General features: G+C 42.4%; 1 protein-coding gene across 1 annotated transcript in view; it reads right to left on the bottom strand.

The window, feature by feature from the left end:
* slit3 (slit homolog 3 (Drosophila)) overlaps window positions 1-24,516 on the bottom strand; it is a 295,699-nt gene extending 271,183 nt beyond the window's left edge. The window contains exons 1-2 of the mRNA XM_069669598.1: window positions 24,326-24,516; window positions 3,799-3,870 (exon numbers count right to left, since the gene is read on the bottom strand). Coding sequence (XP_069525699.1) covers window positions 3,799-3,870; window positions 24,326-24,516 — 263 coding nt within the window. The remainder of the gene's footprint in view (window positions 1-3,798; window positions 3,871-24,325) is intronic.
* Between the last annotated feature and the right edge of the window lie 699 nt (window positions 24,517-25,215).

Genomic DNA, 25,215 nt, shown 5'->3' with positions numbered 1-25,215 from the left:
CCTTTGTGCATCCCCTGATATCATATGCAACAATGTGTGTGTGTGTGTGTGACAGAAAGAGTGTGTGCGTGAGTGCGTGTGCGTGCGTGCGTTTGAGTGTGTACTTTCTCAGACTATCTTCTCTTTCCCAAGCCATCTCCTCCCCATTTCTTTAAGAGATTTAGAGCAGGGAAATGTCACAGCAGTTTATCACCAACCACATGAAACAAGCTGCTGGCCCACCGCACGCAAACACACACACACACGTTCTCTTTCACTCGCACACACACACACACATACACTGCCTCTTCTCAATCTGTCTCAAGTGCAAAAGATGCAAACAAATAAAACCTCCCTCTCTCTTCCTCTTCCTCTTTAAAACAAACCTGAAACATTACCCGACATAAGTTCCCATTGTCCTTACAAGTATGGTTATAGTTAACCAACTGCAAACACACATGCATAAACTTATTTCCACTCCTCAGCGTAGTTTGAGCTGCGTGTATTTTTATCTGCCGGTCTGGTTAAAACAGAGTGAGGAGGGAAGCTGCATGCAGCCAACGGTGATTATAGTTATTATAGGCCTAACACACACACACACACACACACACACACACACACACAGACACACACACACACACTTGAGCCACTTGATGCAGAAGAGTGAGAGAGCCCTTAGAGTCAATTAGGCCAGCTGAGAGGAGGCGAGGAGTCACAGTCTGCTGACTGCAGCCGTTTAGATATGACGGCTTAGACGAGCTAACGTAGCATAAGCGATTGTGTGTCAGTTTTATAGGGGGTAAACATCGTCATGAAGCTACACAATGGAATATTAAAGATCATACTTTTTAAAAAGGACATTTTAGATGTTTCCTGACAGCTACATGTAAAGTCTGTAATCAGCAAATCTCCTTAAAATAAGTAATTTTGCTTTAAAACGGACCAGTTGTCAGTTCGGCTCAGCTGTTTAAGCCCTTTTTAGGTCTTGAAAACAAATCACTTTCTTTACTGACAGTCCATCAGATTGTTGGGATTACCAGTCAAGTTCTGGGTTTACATGCATCAAGCTTATAGTTGGCAGTATATAAACAAAAAACCCTTCAATGTACATATGGTCCATAGACTGTGTATAAGAATTGGGCGTAGCCTCTTCTCACATTTTCACAAGATTTTATGAAAGTCTCTCAGCTGATTTATTACCTTTGTAGACATTTTCCCTAATGAGTTTATGGTCTCAATCGTTAGTCTCTAGTCTTCTTTAATAAAGTATTAAGTTTGCTTTTAAATTACGGTGTCAAATAGACAAGAATTTATGGTAAAGTGTGTATGCTTTAGGTGGCTACCTGTTATTGTCAAGTCACTACCACAGCGACCTATCAACCAGGATAAAGAAGTAGCAATGTGTAGTCACCCTCTCGTCCAAATACGGCCAACCAGGTTAGCGACGGCCAACGTGCTTAACTTCAACAGGGGAGTTCAAAAGCCAATGGATGGCCTCTATCTTATCCTGTGAGAGTTGTGGTTAGCGCTGTCGCCCCCCTCCGGGTACTCCGGCTTACTCCCATAGTCCAAAGACATGCTCGTTAGATTCATTGGTGACTCTAAATTGATGTGAGTGTGAAAGGTTGTCTGTCTCTGTGTGTCAGCCCTGTGATTGGCTGGTGATCAGTCCAGGGTGTACCCCGCCTCTCGCCCAATGAAAGCTGGGATAAGACTTGGAAAAAATGTGAAGCTATCATTTAGCTGTATGTCACCTGATTCAACAAAAGTCGTTTTAATACTCCAAATTACCTTTATTCTGTTTTTAGCGCTACATAACTTTGAGAAGGGGAACTATAATGACTTGTATTTTCTGATAAATGTAGTGTGCTCAAGTCATAATTTTGGAGTCTTATTTTATGCACACACTTTTACATAATGCATCTTTAAAGAATCTTAAAATGTTGTTGCGTCTTCCTTATTTTAAAAGTCACTGATATCTCTGGAAGTCCCAGTTTTGCAACTTCAGCATTCCTAAACTATTGTTCATAGACACATGGGGGACAAGAGTGGATGCTGATGAATGACTCAGAATTTCCTGATAACAATTGTCTACCATTGCAACATCGCTTCAGCAGTTTCACCTCTGTATATCATCATTTCTGCACCAGTCTGACATCTTGTTTCCGTGTTGCTTGTTTAACAAAAAGGACTCTGGCTGCTTGTTACTGGCATGTAAGCTCAAGTCTATTATTCAACCTCGTAAATATTCAGTAATTACGAAATTCGACTCTTTGGATGAGACCTCTGCATTCTCTCCTGAGCTGAAATACCTCATTAGGACGGGAAACTTTATTTTATAGAGACTCGTTTCCCCTATAGCCATATACAGGCCTATTAGGTAAATATAGCATTCATGTAATTGCTCCAGCATGGACGGTTCTTTTTGTTAATGGCATTCCCTGCAGAGAAACCAATGCAAGTCACACAAAGGAAAAAGAAAACGGTCATAATAACCTGCTAAACATGAGGTCCTCGTACCTGAAGGACTAAAAAGGTTGTTTGATTGCAGCTTAATAATATAGAATTCATATGGATCTTTCCTGCTTGGAAAATTGTAGGCTTGTGTTATGAATATACCTACACAACTACAGCTATTATGTGTAGGTAAGGGAAAGATTACTCTCATGGTTTGAATAAAGAAATACTAGCTTTGTGTGCCAAAGTATGTCCTAGAAACTACACTATAGGCAACATGACTATTATACACCGTAGGATACATTACCTGTGTTTTTAAAGAGGGGGTATTGTGCTGTTTCACATCTTAAGACGTATATAAGTTTTCAAATCTGTAGGTAAAAGTATGTTGGAGTAATCCCCAGGCTTCTTGGCTCAGTCTGCAAGCCGCTGTGAATGCCAGCTTTCATACAGTTTTTTCTACACTTTGCACTTTGTGACGTCACAAAGTGCAGCCTCAGCAGGCTTGGGAGAGCTGGCCAATCAGAAGAAAGTGGGCTTCTAGGGGCGGGGTTTCTTAAAGGGAGTTTTTACTGTAGATTTTGCTAAGCTACTCCACAGGTATCACAGAGGGGAATATGAAGCTTTAAATTAGCATCATACCCCCCCTTTAAGCTAACACATCTACTTTAAGGTATTTGCAGCTATCAAACATTTTGCATGTTCCTTCGAGATTTGTATCTGCTGTTATTTTGTGAAGCACTTATTTCCATTAAAAAAGAGCTTAAATGACAAAAATAATTTGCAAAAAAACTTCATATAATCGATCCATCTTAGGTGGCACATGTCACTGATTAAAGATAACTTTTTGTCCTCCCAGTTTTCTTGTAATGAAGATTTTCTCTAAATTGGACAACCAGGAGGGAAAAGCTTCCAGAGAAAAGAAAAAGCGGTTAACAAGATTACAAAAATATGTTTTTATCATCTGACATGAATGCGGTTACAAATTCACACATAACAGTACCAAAAAGCAAAAGTGACACATTCAACCTCACTTAACAACAACTTGGTAAAATGGTAAATGGACTGCACTTGTACAGCTTCTTTTCTTGTATTCAGAGCACTCAAAGCGCTTTTACACAACAATCACACACACATTCACACACTGATGATGCCTTTGGGAGACATGTAGGCTTCAGCGTCTTGCTGAAGGACACTTTGACATGTAGACTGGAACAGTCAAGGATTGAACCCCCAACCTTCTGATGGAGAGATGACCGACTCTACCTCTGAGCCACAGCCGCCATTGTAGGTAATTTCAGCAGCACTTAAAATGTTTATTACCACAAAACAAAAAATATGTAAAGAGAAAAACAAACTTACAGAATCCTGAGGTTCTTGATGCCAGAGAAATCCACTTTGGTGATCCTGGTGATGTTGTTTCTGTTCAGATCCCTGCAGAGAGAAACACAGCGGTTTAAACATCTGATGGATCACGTCTGATAGTGTTTAAATAAGAGCATAAACTAAATATGATCGAGTTAAAGCTTGAAAACACACAAGTTGATTCTAAAAAACACTAAAAAGCAAATTGACTTTGGTTGAGACCCACTAAGAGTGTGCGTGTGTTTGTGTGTCTCTGTGTGTGTTCTCACTCGGCTGAATTAGTGAATGTGGCAGCAGCTCAGAGCGTGAGAATGCCCCACAGCATGTGAGCCCACACACATCCCGAACACACACACACACAAACATACAAACACAAACAAACAGAAACCAAAACACACAAACACTCCTACCGTTGAGGCACCGGGAGAATACGCACACACACACACACACACACCTACACGCACTTAAAGCGGCTGCTGCTCTGAATTATTGAGAAGCAAACTTTCCAACACGAAAAAAAAAGTGGGATGAAATTATTTTCTCTTTCCATCATCGGAGTTTAAAAGCTTATCGTGTTTCCTGGCTGTCATTCAATCTGTTTTAACTACGGGTGCACGATGTATGCACACTGCAATATGAACTGACTGCCTGAGTGTGTGTGTGAGTGTGTGTGTGTGTGTGTGTGTGTGTGTGTAGACCGGTTCCCTGTTTATTGAAACGCTGTCGTACTGGAGGAATTAGGGCAAGGAAAAAAAACACACACACACAAGAGAGCACAGACAAACAACACACACAATTTTCTCTCTTGTTTCACACACACACACCACTCTCTCTCCCTCGCTCTGTAAACTTTCACTTGCCCTCGGTCGCTCGCGTACGCGCACACTCACACACAAACAGTCTGGTTTTGCCGAGGCAGTCTGCGTGTGTGTTTTTCATAATACACCTAAACATTTATAAATCTGATTTAAGACCATATTAGGTTTCAAAAGGCTTCCACAAGCTGCCACGGAGAGGACACTAATAGGAGCCATACCCCGGCCTGAGACGGGGAGGGCTGGTGTGGGCGAGGGCAGCACTGCACACAGAGAGAGGGTCCACCAGGGGTCCCTTAAAGGCAGAGGGAGCTTCATTTCTCATTTGATACAATGGTTATCAAAGCCTCCCAGCTGCTACAGTACAGACAGTGATCTAAATCATAAGCAACAACAAATTAGTCCTTAGAGTGAGGTCAAGTAAGGTTTCTATTTGATGACCTAACTCAGCAGTTCTTCTTCACTCTGGAGAGCCGTTTAGCATCTTTCAGCTTATTTGTTTTAGTTTTACAGCCCTCAAATTTACTGTTCAGGTTCTCTCTCATCGCTCTCATCAGCCTCGTTTCCAGTCAGCCAAAGAAAAAAATCTGATAAACTACTAAAAAACACTTTCCGCCAAGCACCAAATGACAAACAAAGCAGCTAAAGAGCAAGATAGTTGGTGGAAGGGGCGCTGGTTTAGATCCGTTGGTAGAACAAGCACCCCAACATAGGTAGTTATACATACCTCGTCCCAACGGCTGTGGGTTCGACTCTTTGGTGCCCTTTAGTGCACGTTAACCCCACTTTCTCCTCCCCATACTTGCTTGCCTTCACTGTCCTATCAAATAAAGGCATAAATGGCTAAAAAAAAAAAAAAGATAGTTGGTGGAAGAAACTGAAACAGAACTAGAAGACCTTCAGATTGACTCATATGATGTAGACCGCGTAAAAGCCTGACACGGATCACCTATTTAATTTCTTCTCCTCTCCTGCTGTCTTTGCGTTCGCATTTTAAAGATCCTGTTTGCTGGGTGTCAAGTGGTGCTAAGTGCGGAATAACAACGGGTTCAACCAGACACTGGCACAGCGCGAAAACAGAGAGAGGAGATAGCTTGTGGGCCAAGTGTGCTGGATGTGTTAATACTTAACTGTTTGCTAACACCTTCACAGGAAGAACTTTCTACGGTGATCACAGTGCTGAGTTTGTCCTTCGTGATCTGAGTCCAAGTAGTCAAACAATGATCATTTTGTGGTTTCAAGACTGACAAGGTGGAGATTTGCCTTAAAATATTTTCAGACACTTATGAAGACGAAGAAGAAGAAGTAAAGTAAGGGTACCCCTGAAGCCTGAGGTTCAAGGCGAAGACCACGTAATGCCAACTTCTTTGGTTCGAGTTATTCCCCATCTCTCACCATTTGTTTCCTATCAACTATCTAAAAAAAGGCCCAAATATTTTTGAGGTTACGTTTTGCAATAAACGGCAAGTAAACAATAAAAGCATACGATTGAATTTCAACATGATGTATGATGTTGCATTCATCGTAATCATAGAAAAAACGATATCATCAACTGGTCCAAGCATTTGCAATCAGCTTTTACATGAAACAAAAAAACGTAATTTCGAGTCTCATCCATCTTGTCAGTGTATTCATTAAACCAGATCCAGACCAAGTCTACGCTCTGCCAATGAAAGGCGCCTGGTGCTCCCATCACAACAGGGCCCTAAGTCCCTAGCTATACTCTTCTGTAGTCCCCCGGTGGTGGAACGAGTTACCATTCGGAGTCTCTTTCCCACTTACTGACTTTGTTCCCTCCTTTCTTGATCGTTGCTTGTGCTGAATTAAATCTCAGACGTACGTCGCTTTGGACAAAAGCGTCTGCTAAATTAAATTGTAACACTGTAACAGATACGTTTTTGACAGCGAGCCTCTCCACCATCACAGAGACGAGTTGCTGCCGGTTCTTGTCACTGACTTTCAGAACGTGTGTAAGTGGCAGTTTCCTTGGGGAGCGAGGCAGCGCGATAAGCCGCCTTTGTTCGGGTGAAAAAACTCGATACAGCATTGATTTATCTTTTTCAGCTTGAGGAAAGAGACGCTTCACTTGTTGATTTGTGATTTCGAGCATGCGTTCAGTTCTCACCTTATCTTTAATAGCTACAGTCTTTCGGTTTTCTTTCCCTTCATCCATCTTAACTTCCCCCAGTCACCGCTCTTTAATGTCAATCTGTCGCTCCTTCACATCCAGTTTTACCCCCGTGTTCCCAGCCTCCCTCTCCACATTTTCTTTCCTCTCTAATCTCCCTCTTTCACAGCAGCCCCCCCCACCCCCAATCTCTCTTGTCTTATCTTTCACTGTTTCACAGTTGACTAAACACTTTTTCTTCTCTTTTCTCTCTAATCTCCCCTCTTTTATCTCAATCTTTCTCTCTTTTACAGTTGGCTACGTTTTTCCTACCCTTCTCTTTTTTTCTCAGCCTTCCCCCCCCCTGCTCTCTCCATCCTTATCTCCATCTCTCTGTTGTTCACAGTGGAAACTTCTGCTCTCACCAGGGAAACAGCTCGGACACAAACAAACAGTGAGGATGGAGGGTCAGGTGGAGAGCGACGGCATCACCTTATCCAACATCGACGCCTGAAAACTGAGAAAGACAAGGCCATCGCCAGGGCAAAATCTGATATTTACTGAGGTAAAAAGATGTAAGGTACAACCTCTTGATTACTCATAAGTTTATAACTACAAATACTTATAATTGAAACTAGACACGTTTTCTGGTTTTAATTCAAAAATCAAATGAAAATGTTGCTGTTGTGCTGAAACGACTTTTGCAACTGATCGATATGACTGGACAAACTAATCCGCTTGAAGCCACATAAACTGTGAGTTAGCCAGTGACTGAGAGAGACTAAGCGGCTCTCCATGAGTGCTGATAAAGAGAACAACATCACTGGGACTTTTCACTCTGTGTATCACAGCCAGGTGTTCTGAATACTGTTAATTAACACTACAGCAGAGCGTGTATGTCTACATTAACCAAGCTGGTCCCTCTGAATCACACAGCAGACTCTTATTTCACTGGTGGTTGTAAATTAAAACAAACAGATAAATGTACATGATAAAAAACATCTGATCTGTGGTAACCTGCAGACACAGAGCGCAGGAGAATGTTTGGGTTGCTTGGCAACAAAAGTCTTTGTGGAACTAGTTGAGTTGGTGGAGCAGAAAATAATCTGTTGTTGATTGTCACTGTTTACTACGATTTGCCGCTTGTGTAACCGTTGTATAAAAGCAATATCACACTCGAGGTTGTGATGTTGAATATCAGCACGGCTGTGATAATATGTGATGATATTCAGTACAACATCACCTCACATCAAGTGTTTAACCTTGTAAACATCTCCATGTGGTGTTCTTCATGTGCTACAAGACATATCAGGGACAACATCAGCAGTCCTCTCCATGGCTGGGCCTGTCTGCTTTTAAACTGCAGTGTACCAAGGACAGGCTGAACAACACCTTTTCAGATTGGCAGGTTTGAGACGTCACAAACCTAAGGAGCCAATCCCGTTAATGGACGGGGTGACGCTATGCATATCATTATGTGCAACCTATGGCAACCACTTCAGTGATGCGCGAGCCAGCTGTAACCGTCATCGTCATTTTTGCAAAGTCACTACTGACTGGCGTGTTTTGTTTTCGCAACGGAGGGGGCAGTTGGAAATGTGCATAATAAGAAGGAGGAGATGCTTTGGGAGGAATTTTACAATGTAATTAAACTTATTTTGCAGAAAAAACATATCAGACACAATTTATTATTTCAAGCCGAGCATTTTATATGTCTTAAAACACATCCATACATCCATAAGATGTATGGATAAGGCCTGAGATAGTCACAAACAGTAAGAGATCTGTCTACGTTTTGCACCCAACTTAAATGAATAAAGAACTCTCAGCTGGTTAAAAAAAAAAGTGCTGCAGAGATCTGAATGACTTAAACCTAGCGAGGCGGCCATCTTTATGCACCTGGTCTGCTGAAGTGTGGGTGTCCACCCCACCCAGCAGTAAAGCTTAACTTTGCTTTAAATTTAACTGACCAGCTGGCCGTCAGACGGCTAACGAGAGGCTTTAGTACAAAAGCTCTAACCACCGTTTGTTTCCATTACAGGCACGCATGTGTGTGTTTGTGACAACGGGATCAGACAAGAATGCAAACAGCAGGTGTTCCTGGAATTAATATACCATACAACGTACACACACAACGCACACACACACACAGGCACAGACAGCTCCCCACCACATCTCACCCCAGACCACTGAAACCAGTGAACCTTACAGTCTGGCTGACTGGTTGACTTTACGCACACACAGGTTTGGTGTGTGGGGGGCTGATTGACTTACAGCACAGCTTTATGGGTTGGTGCAGCACAGAGACTGAGAAAAGACAGAGAATCACTATTAGAGAGGAATGCTGAAGGAATGACCGATCAGGTGACAAAGACTCCCCAGAGCTCAATGAAAGGAGAAGCTCGCTCGTTGTTAGAAGACTGAGAACCGCCGTGGTGAAACATAAAATATTAAGATAATAATGTTTTAATGTCGGGCTGCAGGCCAGTCATCTATCCGGTTTTTGTTTTCTTGACCTTTGACCTCTCTTTATTCTTATCTCGTACCACAATAAGGGAATAACTACTGCAAACAGCTTCCTCTCTCTGTTCTGCCTCTATCTATCTCAGACACTGTGACATTTCCTCCATCCACTTTTTCCCTACCTCTTTCACGCACTGCCTCCTTATCTCCTCCATCCTTTCCCTTTCATCCTTTGTTGTTCTCCGTCCAACGCTTCGTTTACGAATGCGTCCGCTTCCTGTCCTAATCTCCTGTTATTTTCCACAAAGCTCTTGTACTTCTTCACTTTCTCATTCCTCCTTTCTCGCTCTCCATCCCTCTCTCTCTCTCTCAGATAGGTATGCTCAATTTCGCTCTCTAAATCTCCCAGTTACGCAAGGAATCCTAATTGCCTTCTTCCTTTTCCTGTGAGCTCCACGCTCGATGGTGCGTCTGTCACCAGATGCAGGAGGCAGGCGTCAAGCTGATTCAGAATTAGCCTTTTGTTACAGCTGCAAATGTGTGGACATGATATTTATACCCACCTGATCCAACTCCTTTTCTATCTCTTCACTACTTGTAACCTTATTTAATATGAAGCTAAAAGGCAGGAGCAGCATATCGTTACATTAAAACCTTTCGTCCAATCAGGACTTTAAATGTACAGAAGTAAAATATACTCTTCTTCTCCACGTACTTTGCAGTGCACTTTACTATATATATATACAGTAAGTAATATGCTAAACACACTTGCACAAGACAAGGACAAGGAGCAGGCCTTCGTAGTCTTTACTGGCAGTATTTATGAAACTATAAAATAATTATTGGGAAAAATTAAATGATAGTTGTGACAAATCTTAATCATGAGTTGAAATAAAAGAGCTGGACCCATAAAAAAGAATTAATTAGTGTAGACTACTTATCCTATTAGTTGCATTGTCCCTTGTGCAAGAAAGGAAGAAAGTATCTTCAGTAAAAGATCATCATTAAGTTCCAGATACCCCTTTCCATTAACATGTAGACGCAGGTTTTTCAGACCCGGGAAGACCCGCTTAGAGATACCGATTGTCTCTTTTCCCATTGCCAGTGAAGTATACTCCTGTCGGTCTCTTTTCTGCTGCGTCACCGCCTGACGTCACAAACGCGCCGGAGACAGGGTTAGTAATCAGTGAAGATGTTACGGTGGTTAGGTCTTTATTGTATCTATCACTCATTCAGTCTGTTTATCAAACTTGGTGCCGACAAATTTTGAACGATGTTCGAGTGCTGCGTAAAGCGTAATGTGTAAATGCTTGTTTCTGGCTTTATATCTTCCCCAGAGTTTTTCATCTCTCGTCTAGTTGTTTATGCTAATATCAGTCAAACTTCTACCATGTTACCATATTTCTACCATCACTCTCTTTTTGCATCTCCCTCTATCCCACTCTCTCGGGCCATCCAGTCGAGGCAGATTGCTGTTCATGAGTCTGGTTCTGCTCGAGGTTTCAGCCTGTTAAAAGCGGGTGGAACAGACGCCCTGTAAGCAGAGGCTGATCCGTGACGCAGCGGCCGCAGGTCGGACTCCCATCCTCGGTCCTGTGCTGCACGTCGTCCCCCTTTGTCTTCTCCCAATATTTCCGTTCTCTCTTCAGCTGTCATATTAATAAAGGCCAAAATAATTAAACAAACAGTACCATCTAGACCTGCTTCTATTGTAAAGTGTCCTGAGATAACTTTTGTGGGGATTTGGTGGGATCATATAATTAAAATCGATTGAAGTACAACACAGTGATTGAACTAGTAAACATGCACATGCCCAAGTCCCGCAGGGCAAAAGTAAAAGAACACATCAGATTTGGACAGCCAGAATAACAGCTACAGATCAACAAACGCAAACACAAAACAGGTGTATCTATTAAATGTTTCAGTTGAACATCAACTTTTGAGTCACAGTTTACATATTTCGTGATTAAACTTCCAAAGAGGAACTCGTGTTTACAAGAAGAACCCCCCGACTGAGTCAAGAAGAAAACTCAATTGCGTGTTCTTAGTCACTGTATAAACGATTATATGTCACATAAATTAAGATGTAATCATGGACAGCGTTCAAAAGAACGACATGCTCGGCCCCCGTCTCTGTTCGTTGAGCGTGTGTTGTCTACAAGAGTCGACAAGAGTCGTCCAGTTTTGGAAAATTTGGGGGTTTTGTGGAACATTTCGGTCTCCTGTGCGAGCGTTTACTGCTGTTTTCAATCTCTGTCATAGTGATGCTAATGGGAGTGAAGTCTCTGCTGTTACAGAGCTGCTCTCTGGGATACACAGCAATCATCACATGGAGGTTTTGGGCATTCACATCATACACACTCACACGGAAAGACATGAGGACAGATGAGAAGCAGCCAATGGAGACGCACTCCCGCCAGAGGCCCGGGGTCAAAGCTCTGATTTGATGACATATCCTTTTTAAAATGACACAAGGCAGGTTATTTAGGCCAATATTATGTAGGCTCAGTGTCCTTACATACGATACTCTTCAAGCAAACATGCTGTAAATAAATAAAGGATTTAGTGTGCTACCACAAAGTTTATTTTAATGCGGTGTGGCTGCAGCCTGAAGAAGACCTGTGTACAAATGAGATCAAGTGAGAAGAGACCAAACCTCTGAGGGATTTTTGTATGACAGTCCAACGCTGTTATTCAATGTCTATCTTTAGCTCTCATATCCTTGCATCTACTCGTCTCTTCTTCATATTTCCCCAACGCAGCATCTCTCATGTCTTCTTCCTCCAACATTAAATCATGTATTAACTGTCACTCCCTTCATGTGTCCCAGTGATGGACACATTTTCAAGAGCCATCATATCGACACATAACTCTGACAAATCAAACACACCTTTCTCTCTTTCTCTCCTATCATTGGCTTTAAAACTGTCTTAACATCAACTGTCTGTTGTGTGTGTTGCAGCCCTGTCTACTAGACTTATGATTCATAATTAACTTATATGCAACAGACTTTGGGGAATACATATTGTCAACCAACTAATGTTTCATATGAAGAAATGTTCATTAACGTACCTGAAAAGTTGATAAAAACATGATCTTAAAGGGGGTTAATTTCAAGCTTCATATTTCACTCTGTGATGCCTGTGGAGTAGCTTAGCATAATTTACAGTTTAAAAAAACTCATCATTTTTCTCACACTGGCGCTCTGTGCAGGCCCTCATGCAGCCTCAGCCTGAAACGACTCAAGCAGCTCTGTCCCTTTAAGAAACCTCGCCCCTACAAGTACACTTTCTTCTGATTGGCCAGCTCTCCGAAGCCTGCTGAGGCTGCACTTTGTGACGTCACAAAGTGCAGCGTGTAGAAAAAACTGTGTGAAACCTGGCGTTCACAGCAGCCTGCAGACTGAGCCGAGAAGCCTGGGGATTACTCCAACACACTTTTACCTACAGATTTGAAACTTCACCCACGTTTAGTCTGGACATCCAACATTGTAACATTATCTTAAAATATGAAACAGCATAATACCCCCTCTTTAAACGTATCAGTAAGTGCACTTGTTTGGCTTTCTTTTCTTTTTAAAGCAATGAAGCATTCTTGTATCGACTCAAAGTGTCTACAGCATTATTCAAATTCTGTACGGCCATAACCGATACAGAAAAGGTCAGCAGTGACTTGAGACATCACTTTTTTTTATCCAAAAGAACCCACAATCTTTACCTCAATCAAAACATAATAACAATCTTTCCCTTACCTTATCCAAAGTGTTTTTTAATCAACCAATCTGTCTGTTTGCTGCTCACTGTTGTCCTGTGCGTATTCTCGTCATTTTGCTGCAGTTTTTTGTCTTGCCTGTTTGTCAAACTGCTTTTGTATGCTTTGCTTGTCTTGTTGTATTGCCTGCCAATGTTTGCCTGCTAGCTACCTGCCCAATGCTTGTGTGCTAGACTGCATGCCATGTATGTACTGCATGTTGTCAATGTTTGGATGTGTGCGGCTTCCTTTTTAACTTTTGACATTTCCTTTTTAGCCCCTGCACCCATTCCTTCAAGAGGCTTTGCCTTTTGCCAGGCCGCCATGGTAAATAAGAATTAGTTCTTAATGACTTGCCTGGTTAAATAAAGGTTAAATAAATAAAAAATAAAGTTTAATTACCTTAACATAGCTGTAGTTTTTTATTCACTCTAAAAAATGTCGTCTGAGAACACGCTCAGGTCACAATGACATCATCACTACAAGATAACTAGTTGAGTTTCGTACAGAACAAATGTAATTTCTAGAAGAGGACGTTGGTGTGTGTATAAACAATGTGGTTAAACTCAACACTGCCTGTAATAAACACAATTTGCATTAATATCAACCCTCTGTATAAAAGCATGAAGTTTGTAAACAGGCATTAAATTCAGCCACAGCAGAATTTACACAGCAAAAGCAAACGTTTGCTAACACCACAGAGAGAACACAAAGCTCCCCCTGATGTGACGCTTTTACGACCACACAACCAAACACTGACCCCACTGTTGGAGATTGTTTCTCGTGTGGGCTCCGCATGCTTCTCGGAAACAATCTGACACTTGACATTTAACAATGCATCCGTTGCTCAGCACGCTTTTTGTCACCATCGTACAAAATCTTTCTCTGTTTGTGCAAACGGCACAAAAAGTTCTTTCCCTGAAAAAGAGCTGGAAGGTAAGAGGAGAGGAGTAAAGATAATAAAAGGGCCGTTAATCAGTGAGTTATTTTCCCGACAGCAGACTGAAGGACGCTCACTTTCACTCCATAAACGGGAATCCTGTTTGAGTGATGCACAAGAGAGCTTCCTCCTCTATCTGCACCTTTCTTTTTGCTTTTTCTCTCATTGTAGATCTGTTGTCCTTCCCTTCTATCCATCTTTTAGCTTTAAATCTATTGTCATGCTTCTTCTCCTCTTTTAAATTACTTTAAAAATGCATCTTTCACGTTTGGCCTCCTGTCTGCGTCTCATCATCTGCTGCTTTGTTTCCTGTCTGTCACAGTCTATCCCTCTCTCCCTCACAGTCTCTATTCAATGCTAACGCCGCTCAACCTCAGGAAATACATAGTTTGCCGTCGCTGTTAACCGCGCAGGCTTGACCACATTAGGGAGTCGCCTGCAAGCATCCCTTTCTTTTAGAGCCACGAGCCAGCGGGGCTGTAAACCAGCGCTGTATTTGGTTAGCTCTTTTCTTTGCTGCAGTTTATTGGGCTGCATTGCTTTTGTGTAGATTTACTACTGCTGAACTGTAAGTGAATGAGGTGGGTCCGGGTGGGGGTGGAGGGGTAATTTGGCCGCTGAGAGGCCACTTGACGAGAACAAGGACTGCTGCTACCTAAACAGAGGCCAAGTGAGGAAAAAACAAGTGAGGATGAGAGAGGAAGTGAATGAAAGAGACAGCAGACGATGGAGAAACAAACACGTCGCACAGAGCAGAGGCCAGGTCCTACATAAGCTTCAGACTGACATAAACACTCTGTCACTTTGCTAAAAAAGGAAATTATGGGGTAAGTCACACTCTCATGGTGTACGCACATACAAATAAACACAAATAAGCACCCATACACACATGCATAGTGGAGGGGAGCGCAGGAACACACACTGAGAGAAGAAAGTCCCTGCAGCAGGATATAATGTGTTGCTTAGGTGACAGTGGCCTAACAAAACAGTGGCACAGCTTGTTAACATCAAACGACTCCAAGCACACACACACCCAGACTCCGACACACACTCAGAAGTCCCCCGAGCCGAGGACTTCTGTTTCGAGAGAAAGTCACAGAAGGTCATTCGTGACTCGCGGTAGTTTCTGTGTGACACTCTCAAACTTTCCGTCTACAACCGATCGCACGTTTGATCCGGTGAAAGCATGAGAGTGTGTGCTGTGCGTACGCTTCCTAATGATGAGTGTGTGTGTGTGTGGCCCCATGCATTAATCCTCCTGTGTTTCCATGCATGTGTGTGCATAAATGTACCACTTTTATGTGCACATGGCTGCTGTCTCTGTGAGGACCCATTTTTAGTCGTTGAGAGGGAGGATATTTTTGGAGAGTGAGGACATTTTGGCCGGTTCTTAAAACTTCAAAGGGCAGTTTGAGGGTTAAAAAAAATCCTGGTTTCAGACAGACTGAGTCTTATTTTAGCATGTTTGGCCGTTGAACTGTCATTCCTATCTGTAATAATATTATTAGACAAACCAAGTTAAATACTAAGATGTTCAATGACGGTAAAATTGCTTTAAAAAAAAGACCACCACAGGCTGCTGGACAATCACTCAGGTTTAAACAACCCGCAGGTTAGCAAAACTTTCTTTGAAGAGGAAATTAAAGCAAACTGTGAGATAATCGCCCAAATTGTTCGCTGCAGACATCCATCACAGTTAGGAGGCCTTCTTTATGGTCCAACTTTGACCTTCCATACGTTCAGTACGCGCACACAAACAGAGTGTATTTTTATCTGCAGAAAGGAACGCACTTCTTGTTAATCTTTGAATAAACTGTTAGCCTCTTTACAATGTTTCTTACATTTCTGGTAGCAATGTTCTAAGCAAAATCTTAGCATGTTCTTTACTACAATGTAATGTGATATTTAAATGTAATGCGTGCAGTAACATTGGCCCAAATTGTAACGGGTTAAGTTTAGAAGTAGGCTGGTTTGGCATGTTAGTGAGGGTCCTCACAAGTACAGTAAAAGTATATGTACATTCATGCTTAGTGTTCATTCATGTAAGTGCCTGTTTTTCCAGCGAGAGTGTGTTACTCGTTTCCCTGGTGGTGTGTACATTGTTAACGTGTACCGTACATGTGAATACACTGTATGTGTGTATATTTTAACACTGCCAGCTTGCTCTGTTTCCCAGAAGGGCAGAGCCCACTGTGAGTGCCAGCTGGCTGCCTACTTGGCAGACTGAAAGTCATTATATAGAAAGGTCAGCTGCCCGCACACTGGAGAAATTTGTAGAAGCGAATATCACCCACTGACCTAGAATTGGAGCCTAAATATTGGTTACCCTCGCTTGTGCCATTTGGCATACCATAAGTGAAACAAACATAGTTGGAAGGGCACAAAATGGTTACCGCGAGATGGCCGCAGATGATAGGCGTGACATTAAGAGGCTGCTCGAGAACAGCAAGCTCATTGTGGTTTCTCCTTCTTAGTTTAGACTTGTCTGCTATAGCAATAACACTGGGCTGCTCCTCAGATGTATTACATCACCATCATACCCACGATAACAGTAAAGAAGTCTCTTCATTCAAAGATGGCTTTTGTTCAACAGTTACCGAAGCGTGTGCTCCGACTGAGGCTTCCACAATAAGTGACATACATACCATATGGAAATACTGCACGAACAAAATACAACACTAATTAACAATAGACATGCTATACACGCATATACATGTGTCACCAAAGCTACTAGAGCCCGACCGATATATCTGCAGGCCGATATAGGCAGATAGTATGTGTTCGGATATGGGCCGATATGAAAACCTTTTACGGAACATTTAATGCAGAAAACTATGCATGGATCGATTGAGAAATGATGTCATCATCTAGTTTATCCAGCAGAGCATGTGCCGGCTCCAGCAGACAGCAGGTGGTACTGGATTTGGTTGATAATGTATTATAATAATCTACTTCTTAGTTTAGACTTGTCTGCTTTAGCAATAACACTGGGCTGCTCCTCAGATGTATTACATCACCATCATTCCCACGATAACAGTTAAGAACTCGCTTCATTCAACGATGGCTTTTGTTCAACAGTTACTGAAGCATGTGCTCTGACTGAGGCTTCTACAATACGTAACGTACATATATGGAAATACTGCACGAACACAACAAAACACTGATGGGCAATAGGCATGCTATACACGCATATATAAATATATGTCACCATACATGCTACTAGAGCCCGACCGATATATCTGTTGACCGATATTAGCAGGCCGATATAGGCAGACAGATAAACTGTTATATGCATATAGTATGTTTTCGTATACGTGTCGATATGAAAACTTTTTTACAGAACATTTAATGCGGAAAACTTTGCTTGGGTCAATTTAGAAATGGTGTCATCATCTAGTTTATGCAGCAGAGCATGTGCCGCCTCCAGGAGACAGTGGTTGGTACTGGATTTGGTTGATGATGTATAATAATAATGGACTTCTCAGTTTAGACTATCTTTCTGGTTTCCAAATATATTGATAAAGTACCAACACAGCATGGTTAGCAGAGAATTCATGGGAATTACCAAATCGGCTGGATTATATCTTTGACTTGTGAGACTTCTTGGCTGAGGCAGAAAGTTGTGTACGACACAATATTATTTGCACTGACTTCAGGCAAATGCTCGAGCCGCAGCTGAAAGGAGCTCAGCCAGAACTAAAGTGAACACCGCAGTCCTTCACTGATTACAGATTGGTTTTGATTCCATCGAATTATTCTAAATATAGGGGACAGGAACTGTGTCAGCACAAATTAGCTGGTCTGCTTCATGCACAGGTTAGCACCAGAGTGTCCAAAGATCACACACACTCACACACACAAAAAGATTCCAGTCCCGCCATGGAATGCCGTTCCATTCCGGAGGGTGTGGTGGTTCAAGCGTCCATTGACCAATCAACACCAAGCTTTGATAAGAGCCAGAAGTCGGGGCTGGAACGTGTATGTGTCCACTCTACACACAGAAACACACACACTCACCAATGCTTGCTTGCACATACACACACACAGACACTAGCAGAAGCCTATTGTTGTGCTCTCTGTGGTAGGTTGGCACGCTGAGGGGAAATGGGAGCTGTGAAAACTCTACTGGAGAGATGCTGCTGGCAAACTGGAGGTGTGTGGAAGTGTGTGTTGGAGTGGGCGGTGGAGGTCACAGAGAGACTGGTGAAGAAAAAAGAGGCAAGGAAGAGGAAAAAAAACAAAGGGAAAGTAACACGAAGAAGGAAAAATCAGGTATAAGGATGTGAAGCAACAGATGAGGGAAAGAGAAAATTGGAGTAAAGATGAAGAGCAGGGAAGGGAAATAACAAGAACGGCAAAGAGAAAGTGCCAAGACGAGGCTGGAGAAAGTAGAGAAGGTGTTGCTCGTAAAAGACGTGCCAAAACTTCCTCAAAGCGCCGTTAGCGAGGGAACAGAAAAATAGGCAGTTAAATTCGGAATTAGTTTGTGTAAAGTTGGCTCAGGCAGGTTGCCGCTTCCAGCAGTGAACTCATTCAACTGCAAAATAGCACCTCAACAAACACATAATCAATTTGACATAGGCTTAGTATAGGCATATGAATTACTTGACATGACTTCAACCCACCAGGCATGCTGCACCAATGAATAATAATGTTTAATATTCTTTAATAATGATAATTAAGAGGGCAGACTTCAGAATCATATCGCTGCAATTTCCGTGAACAATCCACCTAGAAATGGTCTGTTTTTATTCCAGCTTAAATATTCACTGTATCGGCCGCCATATCAGTAATCAGTGAACTCTTCCCCTCTAAAATTAGCTTTGATATCAGTCTCAAAAATCCGTCATCGGCCGGGCTCTACATACTACAAATATATAAGTGCAATTGATTAGGGCCTGTCTCTACTAACGCCGTTTTTCGCGCTGGCAGCAAAACCAACACAGTTCAGTGTTTTCAGCGCTCAGCATTTTCAGCGCAAAACACCCTCAGCCTTCAACTTTTGGAACACCGCCGCGCTCGTCAATGTCACTTCTCCTTCACCGTCAAATCAAAATCAAGAAGGGCCGTGACTTCCGATATCAACTTTATAAAAAACAATGGCGGGGGGAGAAGCTAATCCTAGCGTTTTTTGAGGGTACAATTTCCAGGTGTAGAGCTGCTGCTAACGCCAGGAAATGATTCCTTTCCAGCGTTTTTATGTTTTCTTTGTAAAATGTCCTTAAATAAAAGCAAAAATTAAGCATACAGAGCAATTTAAACAGACTTAGGGCCCGATCAGACAGGATGCGTTTTAGCAGCTGGGGCGGCTTTTTTGTCATTGTTTTCAATACGAGGGAAGCTTTTTTCTTTTTTCTTTGCAGAGCGCCTCGCTTTTTTTCTGCTCTGTGCGCCTCGCGTTTTTGAGGGAACGCTCTGAGCGCCTCGAGTTGAAAAAACTTCAACTCAAAGCAGAAAAGCGCCCGACGTCATGGGCGTTTTTTCTCATTGTCCAATCGGATGAAAGGAGAGGCGAGCCTTCTGTCAGCTTACAATGTAACGGTTAGGTTAATGACAGCTAATGATTCGTTGGTTGCCTTAACAACAGTAGGAAAAAAAGCCGCCCCCAGCTGCTAAAACGCGCTCTGTCTGATCGGGTGTTTACTTCCACAAAAAAGGCAGTGCGGTGCGCCTCACGTTTTACAGCCTGCAAAGCGCGTTCTGTCTGATCGGGCCCTTAACGGTCACGGCCCGACAACTTTCGTAGCTTAGCAACAGTAAGCGCTGTTGAGAAGCGCAGTGAAATTGAGGTCATGGGCGCTACCAGTGCAAAAAACAGCTAGAGTGGACACAGGCCCTTAAGTTGACACTATACCTGCAACCATATCTGTAATCAGTAAAATTTTCCCCTCTAAAATCGGCCTTGATATCAGTCTCAAAAATCCTGTATCGGGCAACCTCTACATACTACACACATAAAAATGCAATTAAGCAAACACAAAAGTAAAGACAGAAGTATAGAGTTCCCAGCGTTGAATTTCTCATCGTTGCACAGCAGTTGGGGCAACAGTTTGGAATTTGCGCCTCCAAAAATCAACACTCCAGGGTGTGTATATGTGTGTGTGTGTGTGTGTGTGTGTCTATGCAATCCCTGTAGGGCAGGTGTGAATTGGACACAGGAGAGAAAAGCCGTCCCTGTTTTCCAATTCATTTAAGCCAGCTTCGTTAAGCCTGTTAAGCTTCCCCCCCCTCCCGAAGTAAGTCCTCCACTCAAATTAGATGCAAATGAGGTCTCAAGTGGCTTCCCAAGGAGGACATTACGGAATTGACTGGCCTGAGGTAATCTGCGAGGCTGCCTAAGTGTGTGTGTGTGTGTGTGTGTGTGTGTGTGTGTGTGTGTGAGTGAACAGACGAGGCCACCAGTGTTTTTCTCTCGTTAACCTTTTCAAACGCTCTGTTTACAATAGTGAAGAAAACAGGGCTTTTTAAGAGATTCATGCAGCAGTTATGACAGGTGGGAGCTGAACGTTGGTCTCACTTTGGAGGTGATGGAAGTGAGCTGGGTTTAAAGTTATATACTGGCTGTAATAAAAAGAGAAAGTGGGCACTTTATAGTGTTTTTTCAAGCTTTACAGCGCCACCCATTTTCCATTTTGATTGATTCCTTTCCATCTATATAGCCTGTTCCTTTTTCAGTGTGATATATGACTTTATCCTGAGGTTTTTTCATCATGTACGTCACTTTCTTGTTGTGCCAGATCTCCCTCAATCTGTGTAATGCAGTTCTTCTTGTCTGTACAGTGATTTCCTACATTTGTTTTCAGAAACCTCCACAGAGTCCGTCTAAATGTTCTTTGATTCGGTACATGTGGCTCCAGAGAGTGATAAAGCGAGCAGCGGAGTTGTAGTCGAAAAAGATTTTCCACCCAAGATAAGGCTGGAGTCATGTCTCTTACTCAAACGCCACATGTCTTGTGGTTTTGTTGCATAGTATTCTGGTGTGGTTAGACTACTATTGGAGGGGGGAAACTGTATCCCATGTCCTCTATGGATTTCTCCCAATATAACATTTCTGCACAAGTCGCTAAAGAAATGTTCGCCATTTCAGCCTGTGGATCAAACACAAAAGCTAAAACTTGAGGATAAAATCAAAATGTAAATTAAAGGTGTATTAATTTATATTATGTTCAAAATAGTGGGAAAAACGGATCACTTACACTTAAAGCTAAAACCATCATGAGTAAGCTTCTAAAGTGTTCATGGACATTTTGATTTTGTACCTTTTCTCACCGTGACTTTTTGTAACTAATTGTACATGTTGTGAACTCATGCAATTGATATAACCTCCATGAAGGAGCTACGTGTTCAGAGCCATCTTTAAAGGGGGGGTATTATGCTAATTTCAAGCTTCATATTTCATATTCATATTTGTGATACCTGTGGAGGAGCTTAGCAAAATTTACACTTAACATAACTCAACTTTTCTCACACTGGTGCTCTGTCCAGGCCCTCATACAGCCTCTCCCTGAATGACTCTCAACTCTGTCCCTTTAAGAAACCCCGCCCCTACAAGCCCGCTTTCTTCTGATTGGCCAGCTCTCTGAAGCCTTGTGATGTCACAAAGTGCAACGTGTAGAAAAAACAGTGTGAAACCTGGCGTTCACAGCAGCCTGCAGACTGAGCTGAGAAGCCTGGGGATTACTCCAACTTTACCTTCAGGTTTGAAACTTCACCCACGTTTAGTCTGGACATCCAACATTGGAACATTATATATATGTCTTAAAATATGAAACAGCATAGTAGCCCCTCTTTAACGCTTCAGTGTGGCCATTTACTTCTGAAAACATATTTTTTTAGTAAGAGTATTCTGTTCAGCCCGCGTCTCCAAGTGCTCTGTTTCGCCGGCCAAATTGATGCATACCAGTGTCCAGCCAGTTACCTCAACATTGCGACATTTGTATATATCTCGCTGCCAGGAAACTTCTGAAATAACAGATCCAATAAATTTAAATATATTTGTGACTCTGAGGTTAATTATAATCTTGATTGCCAGATTTAGTTGCCATGAAAACTGTTCCTTTAAACCCCAATATTGACATTGTCATAACAAAAGTCATACGAACTTCGAGCATGACGTTGATAACTTATTAGTGGGAGCAAACTGATGAGTTCATGAAGGGTTTGAAACACAATTTGGCTCCGTCACGGTGCTTTCCATCTGATTATTCTGTCTCAGCTCACGACAAATAGAATTGAAATTGGTGACATTTGAAAAAGAAGTGAAATTGGGTGTTTTAAATGATTGATAAGGCAAATTCTCAACATAATATGATTAACTTTAAAGGTCAGAAAGGAAACTTTACTCTGTGTTTACCATTTCTAAATGAAAGAATCTTAATTCCACTATCTGTTAGTAACTTTTCTTTGATGCAAATGAGGCATTTTTACTCATGACTTAACAAAGTTGGCACTTTTGTTAGTAGAATCTGTCGCACACATGGACCTCATCCCAGTAGTCAAATCCAAATCCCTGCTCAGGGCAATAATGCTCATCTCTCTTTCCTGAAAAGTTTCCCATCTGCCGTAACCTTTAGAACTGGAATCTCATCCATTTTAATGTTTCCCATCTCAGACTCCCTAAAATATATCTGCAGAGAAAGAGGCGGATGAAGGCAGGCGAAGTGGGAAAGAGAGAAAGAGGGAGGAAAAGAGCAACTGTGGGCCAAAGTCACAGCTGAAACACTGACCTGGATAAATCAGGGAAACATAAACACATAGTTTCTGGAGTGAGAGGGGAGGGAGGGGGCGCTGCTACCCCGAATATTCCACCCCGGGGACCCCAGCTTGAAGCAGGGGACCCCCTTATCCCAGCTCCCCATCACAGCCTGCTTTAATTATTTATTTTGCTGGGGTGTAAATGTCTTCGGGGGATTGCTGTGTAAAAGCCAAACAGGTCCTGGGAGGTCACAGGAGCCATGTGCGATGGAGGAGGTACGGCGCTCGTTGTTCACACTAACACATTCACACGCGAGTAACCCAATCACACAAACAAAGCGTAAACATGCACAAACATATGCATGTAAACACACGTGTAAAAGTTAAAAATGCACGCACAAATGCTAATCATGTTCATACCCACCAGTACCCCCCACATCCTCACAAACACGGCCCCCCATTTCCCCTCTGCAGCCTCCTGATTGTGTTTGTTGTCTCAGGGTTAGGTCTGTTGTCGATCCCCTGCGGAGCTTTTGGCTGCTCCCTTATCATGCATAATCGCTTCCATACCTTTCACGGCATAAAGGTGCGTGTTTGTGTGTGCATGTGTGTGGCTGTGGGGGTGTATACGTGTCAGGATCAGGCTAGAGGTGGCTGCAGCGTCTGTCAGGGGTCCGTCTCTGCCTTGGGAGTGAATATCATTTGAAACTAACTGTCCCCTGGTTTGGAAAAAGGCACTGACAGAATTCTTTAAGAGTACTGTAGGATTTTAGACATTATGAGGGTCTAGATTTAGCTTCAGGAATATGTGTAAACTGTGGAAAGTCTTACTTAAAGGGAGTGAGGAAGAATATAAAGATTTAAGGGGCTCACTGCTTCTTCTCACCTTTCATTTTGACCTGTTTAAAATGTTAAACACTCGCTCTAAAAGCTGCGTCAGGACTGTTTTCTTTACTGCCTCCGTTCACTGGGGTCACTGGTGGATTTCAGGGCAGTTTCATGTGCACCATCTATTACGAGTATAACCAAAGTGGCTGCAGTTATTGCTTAGAACTTTTTACTTTTCCCAGGAAACTTTAACTTGTTTGCTTAAATAGTTATAATAGTAATAGTGAGATATTTTCAGCTCCCTGTTAACTTACTGACTTATGTCTTAATCAACTTCTGTAGAAAAAGTTTGACCCTTTTCGTTCTCATTCATAGCAAAACAAAGAGAAAGATAGAAGCTACTCAGCTGTAAGAGCCGATGAAAGCGTATATATGTTACAAGGGGAATCTTTTAAAGCAGCACAACAGTATGAATGATTGAAATTATTTAAAGTAAAATTAACTGTTTGGCTTATGATAAGTGACTGCAGGTCAGGAGTTTAAATGCATTTCACTTTAATCACTTAGCAGGAGCACGAGGAACACGGTTGCAGTAGCACTAATTCACGTGAAAACTGGACAAGCAGGTTTTGATTGATTAATGAAATGGTCAGCTTTAAAAATGCAAGTTTTCATTCAGGTTTTTCAAAATTAAACTGGCATATTTAATTAAAAGTCCAAAAACAGTTTTGTTTTGAAGTTATATCTACCCCCTCTGAGAACTACATCTGGCACATTAAGTTTAACGTAGTTTACAGAATGCCGCCTGTTCACCTCCAGGTTAATTTTAGGATAATGGGAATAAAGACAAGGGGAGGAAAGCTCGCTGAAATAAATGATAACGCAACAAAACAAAATAGTTCAAACTGTCGTTAGAATTTCACTTACAGTCGCTCGGCATTCCTCGGTATTCCCTTAGGCACAGTCTTCAAACCCAGACCCTGGCAGTCCACATGCGACCCGGAGCAGCTGCACTTGTGTGGGCATCCAGTCACCGAGGCAGCGCACAGCAGCAGCGCCAGAGCCAGAGCCCAAACCCGGCACAGCGCAGCACGCTTCTCCGGCCCGATCAGAGGCATGGTATCCACTCAAATTACTTCCAAAGCGAGGTTAATTGAAAATCCGCGGGTGGAAAAAGGTAGATGCTGCGAAGGTAAGGATCCCGATAAAGGTCAAGAGATGCTGTTCGAGATTATAAAAAAAAAAGGTGATGAAGAAGTTCGCTGCTGCAGAAGTTCACCAAAGTTTCTCTCAAGAGACTCGATCAGTTGGAATCTCCTTAAAACGCTCTGTTGCCATTGAAGAAAAATAAGATCATTGAAAAACAAGCGTTAGGATGTGAAAAAGTTTTCTTTCAAAACACCTCAACGTGCGTCACTCAGGGCGATGCGTAAAAGTCTCCCCCCATTCACAAACTCTCTGGGAAGAAGAAGAAGAAGTTATCAGCCTGACTCCTAAAGTTCCCAAGGTGAAAATGTTCAGCTCGGGTGTAACCTCCTCCTCCTCCTTCCAGAGAACATCCCTCCGCTGCCAGGGAGTCAAAAGTGAGAGTTGCAGAGGAGTTGTAATCAGGAACACGCACAAAAAAAGTTGAGAGCAGACGCGCAACACAGACTGGTACGCCTGGAGGTTGTGAGAGTGAGAGACAGACTGAGTTGCACTTAGGTTTCCCCCAAATTCTCTCTCTCTCCCTCTAAGTTGATGTCACCAGAAAAAAAAAAAGAGCAAGCGAGCTCCTCAAACTTTCACTCTTCTCTTATCTTCCCCTCTGAAACACG

The sequence above is a fragment of the Semicossyphus pulcher genome, unplaced genomic scaffold (genome assembly GCF_022749685.1).
Source record: "Semicossyphus pulcher isolate SPU_LCO1_2020_fin unplaced genomic scaffold, fSemPul1.0.p SCAF_2, whole genome shotgun sequence".
NCBI lineage: Eukaryota > Metazoa > Chordata > Actinopteri > Labriformes > Labridae > Semicossyphus > Semicossyphus pulcher.
This window is presented reverse-complemented; position numbering and strand designations above follow the sequence as displayed.